This window comes from Morone saxatilis, unplaced genomic scaffold, assembly GCF_004916995.1.
Source record: "Morone saxatilis isolate NCDOM2014 unplaced genomic scaffold, NCSU_SB_2.0 Contig12, whole genome shotgun sequence".
NCBI classification, from domain to species: Eukaryota; Metazoa; Chordata; class Actinopteri; family Moronidae; genus Morone; species Morone saxatilis.
The window spans coordinates 17,419,481-17,432,599 of NW_023339674.1; the positions used below are offsets into that span (position 1 = coordinate 17,419,481).

Consider the following 13,119-nt stretch of genomic DNA (forward strand, 5'->3'; position numbering starts at 1 on the left):
TAGATTAGCTTAAAAATATATTATCACAAAGACAAGAAAACAGACAATAAAATGGAAATGGGTCTAAAAAATGTGAATGAATATATTAATGACATGACTTAAGTATATAAGAAAGTTTCAGTCAGTGGCATGAAACAATGAACAACATTGGCACCAAAACAAAACATCTAACTAGTGCATGACAGAAGAAAATATGCCAAACCAAAATGACACCATGACACAAACATTTAACCAAAATGGCACCAAAACAAAAACAACTTCTTAGCTTTGCAAACTTTCCACAAAAAATCTGAAGTTTTCTGTAAATATGTGGAATTACTATGTAGAGTCAATAGAAAAGAATCCACAACGATATGCTACCAGGTCCAAAAGTTGGCATCCATGCTCTACATGCTATTATAATATTACACTGTGTGTTCTTATATGATTACAGTAACACCCCAGTAACCCTTTTTAATTATAGTGCAGTCACAGCACAGACAGTCGGGCAAATCCCGCTTGCTTCTGTCCCTGTCTCGACTCTGCTCTGTTTATTTAAGCTAGGATCTCTGCCACCTGGTAATGTTTTCCCTCTTCGTTGAGGTAATGAGAGTACTCTGCCATGTTCTCTGTTGTTGGATGCTCTTAGTCACTGTAGATGAGAGACAGACAGACACAGAGAGAGAGCAATGATTTTAATATGTCTCAGTAATGCCTTAGCTCCCTCTAGTGCTTTCCCCAGTTAAGATGGGGTTTTTTTAAAAACACCAACATACGGAGGAAGCTGCCACTAAAGCACAACCTTCCCACACCAGATGCACGAGCTTATAACCCCCAGACAACACTGAAAATTCACAAAAAAACTCTCTCTCTGGGGTTTGCTGACATTTTAAAGCTGCAGTCTAGCTTTTATCCCCGCACACAGCTGTCAAAAACAAAGGTCAGAGCTCAGGATCATTCTGCTCATTTTGGGATTTGCTCAGAGGCACGTAAACAGTAACTTCTAGGGCCAAACTCAACTCACACTGGACTGTGAATGTTTAGCTTTGAACCCAGAATAAGAGGAAAATGCATATAAATAAATGACTAAACCAAGTCACTCCGCTCTGTACTTTCTACTCAGTTTTCAAAAAACAACCTCACCCTGTTGGCGGAGTGTCAGGATTCAACACCGGGCAGTCTATGATACATTTTCATGTGTTCAAATGGCTCGTGTATTCCCTCATCTGTCATAGGAAAACATCTGCTTTGTAATTTTGGTTGCGTACTTGACATGCAGCCATTTGTTCCTCTGTAACTGAACTATGGATGACAGATAGAGCAGAACTGTATAATTTTTTTAAGTTATGTATGGGATAAGGGTGTTTTAAGGACTGCCAAGCATTTGGTTTGTTAAAGTGTGGTTGCAGAGAAAGCCTAGCTTAAATAGCTAGCTTTAAATAGCAGGGTAAATCCTTCATAACTAGGTTCAATAAATAGAAAGAAATGTCATACACAAAACTCCAGGATAAATATGCACCACATGTTATATAGGATTGTGGCACTTCTTCACAAGGTTCATTTTTAAAAAAAATGACAGATGATGAGTTCATGCCACCAAAACATAATATATATGGGAAATGTAATGTACAAAAAACACATTGCTATGAGCCTCAAGTATGAGATATTACAGGTACAGCACATAAAATTTTAGTTTTTAACACAGCAGTTTGGTGAAGCGCTCTATGTAAGGCTCAGTGGAAACAAGTAATTTCAGGAGAGGAGAGGAGAGAGCTGATTTATATGTGCGTGCGTGTGTGAGTGTGTGGGTGGTTTAGGACTTCATGCCTTCCTAACGGCTGTCAGGGTGATGTACAGCTCCAATAGATAGTGCCTGATCATGCAGAGCTCTCGGAGGGAGCCCATACACTGCGAGTGTGAGTCATGGGAAAGCCCGAACCAGCAGGTGGTGCTCTTGTTTTATCCTTGATCTCTCTCTTTGTCACTCCCACACACACATTGATACACGCACACACATACTCACACAGTGTCTTGTGTAATGGGAACCAGACAGCGTGAGAGTAAACCACTCATCCTGGTCAGATGATTGAGATTGCTGAAATTGTCTCCTTGAAGCTCCTGCCACTGTTGCACAGCCACAGTCTCCTCAGTACCACTGGGCTCAAGTCACCGGTCCTGCTCCAGGCATTGACCGCTTGCTCAGCTAATGTGAATTTGGCGGACTGCAGTAAAATACAATACGAGGGCAAAACCATAAAAGCAATCAGTGCTCTCTGGCTATCCATTTCAAGCCTTCCTACTCTGCTGGTCACTTCAGTGATTCAGGGAATTCACAAACAATTTCCAATGTAGCTGAGCCGTCAAATTGTGCACTTGACATTAAGTAGACGCATCCAGACTTGATATAACTTGAAAAATGGTGTGTTTACACTGAGCAATTAGCTTCCTAAGATTTAAGTAGGTCACTTCTTGTGGATGTGCAGCATGAATGCAAATGCATCTAATTCTACCTTCCTAAAGCCTTGCCTCCTCCCCCCCATCATGTGAGTTGCTTCTTTGCCAAGGTAATCCAGAGTATGGATCTGCATGGAGAGGCTTTACATACAAATGGCTGGGGAGGGGAGAGAGAAGCTGGGCTGACTTAGAGACACAGGAGTATAGTTGGTGTACTGTAGAAAAATCATACTTCTCCACAGACTGAGTGAGAGCAAGATGGTTAAGAGGCTGGTGCTGCCACATTTCTAAACAAATGTGTTTTGAGCTACTAGAGGTAGATTACTCCAAAGTGGGTATTAGGCAGCGAGGAACTGCTGGAGAGAGTTAAGACACTGAGCAAAGGCCCGCTGGGCATCCAGGCAGAGATCCATCCCTTTTCCTTCTCAGGGTTGACTCATACTCTATGTGGGCAACGTTTGCATGTACACACATACACACAAATACACACAAATACACACACACACACACACACACACACACAGTAAATTTAAAACTGTTGTGAAAGAGACAGACAAACATGCCAATATAAGAGAAGTAATACAAACCTTTTTGATTCATGAAATTGAAAATCTCACAAAGACTTCGTGTTTGAATCGTTAGATGATCACGATTTCGTTAATTCAGTAGTTCCACCAACCAACCAGTAATATTTTACTGCTCCCCGCTTGTTTCTTTCTTGCTGCACATTCACACACACAAACACATTTGCTTTTTCTTATTTCTGCACAAATCTTGCATATGCAATAAAGCACTTTATCCAAGCCTTCTTCCTCGTCTTGTTTTTTGTCTTACCTTATATAAATCATTATGCCACAGAAATGTAAAACCTCTGCAAAGAAAAAACAAAAACATGTAAAATATGTAGGAATGACAATGAAAAGGTAGGCCTAGGTAAAAACCAAACCACAGTGACCTACTCCAGCTAATAGTTGGACTGCAGCTAAAGCTAATTTACAGGCTTTGTCTCAACTGTTTCCTGTAACTGAAAAATCCATTTTAAGGCTGCATCATCTTGGTACCACACTAATAAGGCAGCAGTTAAATCTAATGGTAAAAGCAACACATAAAGTCCAGCTAAAAGCTAACTAGCCTAGCGCACAGTAGATGCCCTTTTGGCCATCCAAACACAGCACAGTATCCAATTTTGTCTGACCATGATTTGTTTTTGGCCTAGTAGCCTTCAAACTTCAAAAGCTTTTATCTCATCTTCATTTCAATGTTTTGAGGTGTGGCACATTATGTAACCTGCAAGGTTTGCTGTTAGAAGGCCCAGTCTGTGATACAAATATAACCTTTAAGGTCATTCCACCAATAAAATTCAAAACACAGGACCCTGCTGTCTCTCAAATTGATTGGCAGGTATTTTAATACATGGATTAACCCTAGACATCAACTAATTCCAAGTTATTAATGTGTTTGCATCAGTAATGTTTGCAAACACAGCAGTAATATTCTTATTTATGCAAAGAAGCTACTGATTTTTCCTCATTAAGACAAATGTTCAGCTATGAATGTGAATTTGGCTCAGATTTATTTAAGGATCTGGACTTCAATCACATTAGCAGCCAAGAACATGTTGTACCCTAATAAGGACTCTCACACTTTGGGCTCTATTTCACTCTTACACATACACACACACACACACACACAAAACAGTTAAACACACACACACACACACACACACACACAAAGCAGGGAGGAGGAGTGGACTCTTTATTGGTACTTACGTCAGGGTGGAAAGAACATTTTCTTGCCCATATTCCTGTCTGAGGTTAACGGGCAACATCCGTCTCTTCCTCGCTCTCTCCCTCCCACATTCTCACTTTCCCAACTCCCTCGTCTTAATTTCTCGCTCTTACCTCGCCCACCTCCCTCTGTCTGCCCTCACCACACATTTATTTCTGTGTGGGAGAGCCTTGCTGCGAGCACAGGCCCACAGGGACCCTTTCACGCTGCTGATGTGCACAGTGGCTGCACATTGTAACCTTATGTGCTCCTGCAAGTGAGTCATGCAAGGTAAAGAAGGAGTTTGTGTGTGTGTTATGTGTTGGAGAGAGACTGTTGGGTATTAAAGGAACTGCCAGGCCACTGAGTGCTCCTTTCATAATGTGGTAATCAACTTAACCATTGACACTCACTCAAAGCACGATGGCGTCCAATCCCACAGGGAGCACATTAGGCCGAGCTTAGGAGCAGATATTGATTCAGCTCTCGGGTTTTATATATTAACACATCATGTAGTCATTTGTAAAGGAAAGTCGCCCAATTGATATCAGTCTTATCATTAAATTGGTCATTATAAAAACAAGTGATCAGGATTTATCACAATGAATTACAACTGTTATTTATTGCACCTCCATGTTTGTTGGAATTATCAAGGAGGAGCTGCTTTGATTTCTATTGATATCTTATCATTGATTTCCCTGCACAGACACTCCCATAATGGGCCATAAAGCAATACATGCTTACCAACAGTAACCCACAGTCTCTATGCTTGTATTTCTATACTTTAAACCTGCAATAACTGCTTAGTTTTTGGTCTACACCAACTCCTGAGGAAAATATCTGGCTCTTTACCCACTAAATGGTCTGATATGTTCACTAGTTAGTTACTAACTGAAGTGTGTCTGTCTGCTGTTTGTTGGTTTAGGGAGTGTGCGGTGGGTTTGTCAGAGCCTTTTTGCTGAAGTAGCCAGAAACCACGCTGATGAGAGCTGTGAGCGTGAACCAGAATAGTAAAGTTGCAAGCTACTTTTACATTATAATTAGTCATCTAAAAATATTAGTTAGTTTAGCTTTAATTGACTTTATTTTCAGTTTCACTGTAATGTAAAGTGAGACTATTTTTGCCGAATAGCAGCCACTGTGGCAAATGACAATTATGGGATTATGGTTAATATTAAAATATAGTAGTTAAAGTAAAGAAGACACACAAGGTTATAAAACTGAATCAGCAATGTCAGTTACACCACAACATTTATCTAAAGTTTGTTAACATTTTCTACAAATGAGCCACCATCAACTACTGGACATAGCAGAGCAAGTAAGGATGTAAGCAAAACTCCTGATTGTATCAAGGGTTGTTTATTTCTTATTTATCTAACTTTTAATGTAAAATAATAATTCTTTGGAAATTATAATCTCACTTTTAATGTTCTATTGCAACTCTTTTCCTGACGTAAATCTCTTTGAATCACCAGTGTTTGAAAGATGCTAAACCTTCCTTGCCTCAACAGTTATTGGACTGACTGTTAGTTGAAGAAGAGGGAAGGGGAAAAAAACTCAAAACCCCCCTCATGCAGACATAATGTTAAATTGTGAAATGTTTACAGGAACATAATGCCTGCTAGACTGCAGTACTGATGTTGTGCCAGCAGGTGGTATAACATAGTCTTGGTGTTCTGAGTGAATCTGCTCTGACTGCATGGCTTTAGGCAGCATGACCACAGGAAAATAGACCGACTTCACACTCCTCAGTACACTGCCAGCATGACTGCGCTCCATTACTCAGCTCATAGCATACAACACACACACACACACACACACACACAATCCAGATACGAAGATGCCACGCACGTTAAGAGCTTCTTCGTTTTTAATTTTAATAGAAAAAACGTATTCAAAATAATACAACAGTAGGTATCCAGTAAAGATGACAACAAAAGATGTGATCAGGTCTGTGTCTATATGGCAACCACGCATCCTCCCCTTGATCTCAGCCCGGTTTGCTGCTTCAGTACCTGTGTGTGTGTGTGTGTGCGCGTGTGTGTGTGTGAGAGTGTGTGCATGAGTGTGTTGTTGGACACTAAAACCAAAGCAACAGAAATAGAGCTTTAACAGAATAACCTCTGACTGATGCACATGACAGTCTGCTGGTGAATATGAAAAGGGATACACATAACATGCATGTGTGTTTGTGTGGGTTATTAATGGTACATGCTTGCGGGTGTGTGGGAATGAGAAGTGTGTTTTACCATATGTACAATAAAAGACTGTGTGTCTGTGTGTGTGTGTGTGAGCTAGTATCTGCAGTGTGATGGTACATATGAAGGAGGATGGATCGGGTTGAGACACAGATGCTCTGAATTAACGCAGCTTCAGTCTGCCTGCTGCGGTGATGAGGATGATAATGACATTGATGATGATGATACACTACGAAGGAAGCCAAGAATAAAAACAAACTGAAGAAAAAGGAAAAAAAATAATAACTGAANNAAAAAAAAAAAAAAAAAAGGTCCTTGACTTCAGAAGGCAGGAGGAGTTTAGAGTTTCTAAATCACCAGCTCGCTCCCTACTCTCTCTTATTAAAATATCACAAATTTCTCACTCTTTATTTTCCACTTTCCCTCACCCTCCCTCACCCATTCTCTCAGTCCCTCGTGGCCCAGGCCGGCCTGGCTGTATCTAGACAGGCCAAAAAGTTCAGTGTGGATCCTGGTGGCGTTGCGTAACTCCTCTGCCTTCACCATCTTTTCCTCCCCTGGGCTTCTTCACTTGTGTGTCTTCTCAGTAAACCGACATTTGTCCCTAATGGGTCTCCATATTTTGGGAGTTCCTTTTGTCCAGTCGCCGGGGTTAAATATTCAGGAGGTACAGACGGACAGATACGGGGCGGGGGGACAGATGGAGGGACGAGGAGCTGCTGTTGTCCTGCTTGAGGAAATTACTCAGTTTGACCCCGACTGTGGCAAGTCCTTCTCTCCCGTTCACGGCGACATGTGCCCATCCGTCGTCACGTCCTCCTCCATCTCTCCCTCCTTTCATCTGTCTGTCCCTTCATCGCTCCGCCACCTCCATCTGTCCGCTCAGGGGCCTGAAGGGGTGAGGCGCTAAGCGAGGAGGGCTGTAGTCTCTGAAGAAAGTGTTCTTTATCCCATTCTTTCTTTCTCTCCCTCTCTTTCTCTCACATTTATCCCCCACTCTTTCACTTTTGATTAAAATACTATCTTTGCCATACGTTCATAAACACACACATGCTCATACCAACACATACAGTGTCCTGTCAAATCGACGCCTCATTGGTAAAACACTGATTCAACTCTCTCTCTCTCTTCCAGGCACACATAAGCACACATGTACGCATTTACACTCACGCACACACACATACACACACTGTGAGGCTCTCTGTGGGGGTGAATCTTGGGGGCCTCTGTGCTATGTCCCATCTTCCTCCTCCCCCTCCGAACAGTAGTCTCGCCCCTACAAAGAAAAGCATTAGGGAGAATATGAGATGTGCATGATTTTCCTGCTTTCTCTACTCTAATTTGTTCCAGTTAAGTATACCCAGTAATATCCTACTTTGAATGACTGAACTGTCTGCATTTGGCAAACCCACGCACCTCTTACTCCAGTCACGTTTAAAACGAACCCTCGTCTATTTGCAGGTACTGACATAGAAAGCACCGGATGAGGCTGTAAAGGGCTGACAGATGAGCAGTTATGTTGTTTTGTTTCTTGCATCGTGATAAGGAGCTAACTCATCTGCTTTCCTCTCCTCTCCAGAGCCCGCCTAACAGCTTGTCTAACGCTACACTCTGTGTCTCTTTAAATAAGGCTTTAAAGGCGCAGGCTGCCTCAGTAGTACACTGCAAATCAGTGGTGCAAGTGCGTTTACAAAAGTAGGGTGCCTAAGTACTACTTTGAGGTACTTAACTACCATATTTTCCATTTTATGCCACTTTAACTCACTCATTAATTTTTTTAATCTCCACTACATTTATCTGACAGCCATGGTAACATGTTATTAAGCACATTACAGTTGAAAGGATTAGTTGATTAATCAATTAGTCTATCGAAAAAATTGTTAAGTGCAACAGTTTGGATACTTAATTGTTTTTCAAGCAAAATGAAAAAACTACTAGATGCTTTTCTTTGTCTTATGTGATAGTAACCTGAATATCTTTACACTGTTTGTCGGCCAAAACAAGCAATTTTGAAGCTGTAACCTTGTTTGTAAAGAATTGTGGGGTTTTATAGTTTTCTGATATTTTGTACACCAAACAATTCATTTATTATTCAAAGAAAGAAAAATAATTCATAATTAAAAATATCAGCAGCATTATGTAACATTAGCATTACTTTTGAGTTGTGTTTCTGACCAATAATAATCCAATATGTACTGTTCTTTTAGTTCTGTTTTTGGTCTCTACCAACTCTTGAGGAAATATTTAGCTGTTCAGCTGTTAAATGATCCACTACGTTAGCTAGCCATTCCATTTTGAGCTGCACAGGCTGCATACAGTGAGGTTTATTTTTTTTTAGCTTTTCCACTAAGACAGCTGTCTGCTGCGTCACAAATGACAAGCAGGGAAACCGGAGAGCCTAACGATAATTCTTTGAGGGTTCATCATTATGGGAAACCTACTTCACATTAATAATTTCATCCTCTATTAATACAAAAATATTTNNAAAAATTGGAATGCAGGACTGTTTCCTGTGACTTATATTTAATATTTCTATTGCAACCTGAATACCTCTGAAAACACACTGACAGGGTAAAAAAATAAAATGTAGCACACCAAAGCTGAAACGAGCCGCTGCTCACTGTCAGTTCACTTTGCAACCTCATCTATAGTCAGAAACAACTGGTGTAATTCAAGTGGTAGACTAAGAGAAGTAAGTGCTCATCATTACAGCGATGACCTGTTCCTCCCCCTCACACATGTGGAGCCGAGTGTTGAGCTCCTAAGCAGAATGACAATGTGGACTAATGGATGTTGTTGTACAGCCTGTCTCTTTAAATGTTAAGACCCAGCTGTTTCTTTAAACGCTCCGAGACCCATTCTATGCCCCTTAAACACACACACATATACACACACACATCCCCCCCCCCCCGCCTCACCTTCTCAATCTTCTCATCCAGCATCCTGAAAAATTCCTGCTGGCTCTCTGACGTGTGAATACTAAGAGAGAAAGAGAGAGAAGCGAGAGGGAGGGGGAGAGGATGTTGGGAGACGAGGAGGAGGGAGGCAACAAATACATCATGAGAATTTTCCATTACACCCCCCACACAGCACAAACACAGCAGTACACACCCCAGTACACACACACACACTCAAACACACAAACACACACAAACACACACACACACAATCCTCACTGCAGTGTGAGAAATCCATGGTTGCTGGAGGAATTTAAATAATTATTTTATAAAGTATTAACCCGGTCTCTCATCCAAAGGCTAAATACTCTGCAGCCACCAACAACCAATATGTATACATATACAAAGACTTAACACACACACACACACACACACAAACACACACACACACACACAGTCTGAAGTTGGCCAAGAGGCAGCATTACAAAAACCAGACACAAAATATCACTTACTTCACACATCATAATATTAACATACTGATTCTAAGTTGCATTTAATGGACACTGGACATAATGGAATTGAAACAATTTCTATTAAAGTAATACCCCTACAGTAAGCTGGCAAAACAATACCATCACAACATTAATCAGTAGCTGTTCTGGAGCTTTCGGTTATAGCGCACAATGTTCCTCAGCAGATGAAGTTTGCCCAGTTGTCATGGGAGTATAAATGTTTTTTTCTCCACATTTTAAGGACGTCTCGTCCATGTAAATGGACTACAGTGAGGTCTATGGATTATCAATAGTAACTGTGACATTGTTTTTAGAAGGACATGTTGCTGTTGGAAATTTTAAATTGAATATTTCAATGCAAGCACCACAAATCTAATTCAATTAGTCTAAACGTGATCAATAAAATCCAAAACTATCTGTAGGCTGCCGCTGGAGGTAAGAAAAAAAGTGTTACCAATCTGTGAACCAACCTTTTAACAATATTTGTGATCAAGTGTTCAAATAATCAGAGTTGTCCATAATATATAGATCATATATTTTTATACAATATCCACTAGAGATTTACAGCACACAGACTGCTGCTGGCCACTTACTTTGACTTGATGTTTGCTGCAGCGACCTCTTTCTGCGGTTTTCCCCTGTACTGCACATTACTCTTCTCCTGAAAGACACACACACAGACACACATACACCATTACTCTTCATTATCAGCTGATAAAAACACAATAAAAAACAAACAACTCATATTAGCAAACAGCCCCACCACTGAAAGCACACATCAAACCTGCATTATCAAATTACGTCCTCACCCAGCTGGCACTGCACAACATCAGGACACCGAGCACAGATATAATGTATGTAGGTCTAATAAAACTGAAACTCTGATGAAGGTTGGCCAGCATCAACTTTGTATACAGTTTCCTGCTACGGTGAAATATTGCAGTGATTCAACCCAAAAAAAAATAAATAAATACTGTAACCTGCATCTGTCACCACTCACTGTGCGTGTGTGGGAATTCCTCTGTGACAGGAAAAACCTACAGTACTGACAAGTGGTAGGAAACAAATACTAGTCTGACCGCATGTAGTGACTGTACTGGAGGTTAACCTGGTAGTGTAAAAAATGCGGTTGGGTCTTCCAATAACTCATTGAACTAAATAACACATCATGTCTTCCGTTTTAAACAAGATATTTAAACAATTTCTGAGGTTCAAACTATGTGTTTGTTTGCGACAGAGTTTGTTGTATCCAAGAGATATTGGGAAAACACAAATACGCTTTCTGCATGAGGCCGTCAACAGGTCATAATCTGAGCAGCATTTTATCTGATCTTCATCTTCATGTGAAATCTTTTCTTGTGCTGCTGTGGGATAAAGTTTCAGATGATAAGAGATGCTTCCCCTCTGGTTGTAGCCAGTTACTGTGACAAGGCTGGTATTTGAGCTGCAGTAATAAATATTAGTGGCGATGTGAGACTACTTCTGTTTTTTAATCAGGATTTATAGTTACATTGGTTATTATTTCCCCGCTTGCAAGGACGCCAGGCAGGCTGACCTGATTTGCCTGAATAAGCAAACAGGCTCTCGCTTCACACCTCCTCCGTCATTCAATGTGTTGAGAAGGATATAAATATGTTCAAGCTTTATAAACTGGAGGTTAAACGTGCAAAAGGGGTTGGATAGTTATTAATACAAAAAAAATGACAATATAACATTTATTTTCTGCTGTTTAAGACGTCAGGTTTTGCCGTACGGAGTCAAACCAACCGAGCAATCAGCCCCCACATTCCATACACGCCAGCATGTTGTCTCTACTTGCGTGTGAGGAACCTCTGTGTGTTTTTGCATGTGTGCAAGAGACAATAAGTGTGTATGTGCGGGGCTGACGGAGCTGCCTTTGGACACAAACACAAGCTTGTTCGCTTGAGCTGATAGACTGTCAGAGAAAGGTCTGAGGCTGTGTGTGGATGATGGGCTGTCAGTGGATGGGTTTAGTGTGTGTGTGTGTCTCTCACCAGGTTCTCCTGGTTGCGTGCATTCACCCGGTTTTCATCCCCTCTCATGTACTTCACCTCCTCCACTCCCTTCATCTTGTATTCATCTGAGGAGAGAGTGGTTTGGAGAGACAGAAAGAGAGAGAGGCATGATTAAAGGAGGGAGAGAGAGAGCAACAACAACCTGTATTTATCAGGCGTCTCCCAGAGAACAAACACTGAGCAGATTCCTTTCATTCATCCTGGTCAATCTGATCTGAAAAGCTAAAATAATTGACCTATTGGCTACACTGTACTCTCACTGCATTATGTCAACATTACCAGTGACGGTAACATTGATTTTAGTTATAATTTGTCTGACATAATCCGATAACTACAACCTGATACAGTGTTTTAGACAGTGGACATGACAGCTGAGGTATAATTAGGAGGACACTAGTCATCTCCTTTCCATTTTAGCTACAGCTACTCATCTGAGGAAAGAGAAAAACACAGCAAGAGGGAATACACGTGTATGTGAAGTAAGAGGATACAGAAGAGACATGAGGGAAGGGGAAAAAGAAACAGATAAGAAGGAGAAAGCTGGCATGGATTAAAGATCAGTTGAACAGCTTCTAGGCTACATGGACAGCTTAGACATTTAAGACAGTTAAGACGAGCTCAGCGGCGAGAACGGCAACACTTCCGCAAAACTGCACAGCACGGCCGCCACGTCCCACGCTAAAGGTAGAAACGAGGGCAATAAACCGAATGTGCTGAATTAACAGCGCCATGCATCTCTTACTGAATCTACTACTGAGTCCAATACAACTAAAATAGATGCAACAACCAGTGACGTAAAACCACAAGTTCAACAATTCAGTCTCATTCTCCAGTCCAGACGTTTGAGATCTCTAACTGGTTTATACCGTATTAATCAGGACAAACTGAAGTGAGCAAGAGGAGATGCATTTAAACGTTCTTATACAAATTAGTGTGAAAGTTGATACATTATGTCCTACAGATTTAAGATCATACTGTCCAGCCTGCGTAGAAATTGTATTGTAGTATTTTAACATTAAATAAATCATTACCACATTCATTTTGAGACAATGTAGTGAGATTTGGAGCCTCTACTGACCTCAAGATTGCAGGATAGACAGGGAATTAATCTGCAGCAGTATTGATAAACAGTTAACCACTTTCAAGTAAAAATATATCTTTGGTCTTTGACTGTTGTTCAGAGGAATTAAGACATTTGAAGACAACACATTGGGCTTTGGGAAACGGTGATGATGTAATTGTCACTATTTTATAGACAAAATGATTAATTGAGAAA

At 40.8% G+C, this 13,119-nt stretch overlaps 1 protein-coding gene across 2 annotated transcripts in view; it reads right to left on the minus strand.

Moving 5' to 3' along the window:
* Nucleotides 1-6,696: 6,696 nt before the first annotated feature.
* Nucleotides 6,697-13,119, minus strand: part of zgc:92140 (uncharacterized protein LOC447854 homolog) — a 24,992-nt gene continuing 18,569 nt past the window's right edge. For both annotated transcript variants that reach the window (XM_035653978.1, XM_035653979.1), the window contains exons 3-6: nt 11,823-11,908; nt 10,401-10,468; nt 9,317-9,377; nt 6,697-7,674 (exon numbers count right to left, since the gene is read on the minus strand). In XM_035653978.1, coding sequence (XP_035509871.1) covers nt 7,630-7,674; nt 9,317-9,377; nt 10,401-10,468; nt 11,823-11,908 — 260 coding nt within the window. In that variant the 3' untranslated portion in view covers nt 6,697-7,629. The remainder of the gene's footprint in view (nt 7,675-9,316; nt 9,378-10,400; nt 10,469-11,822; nt 11,909-13,119) is intronic.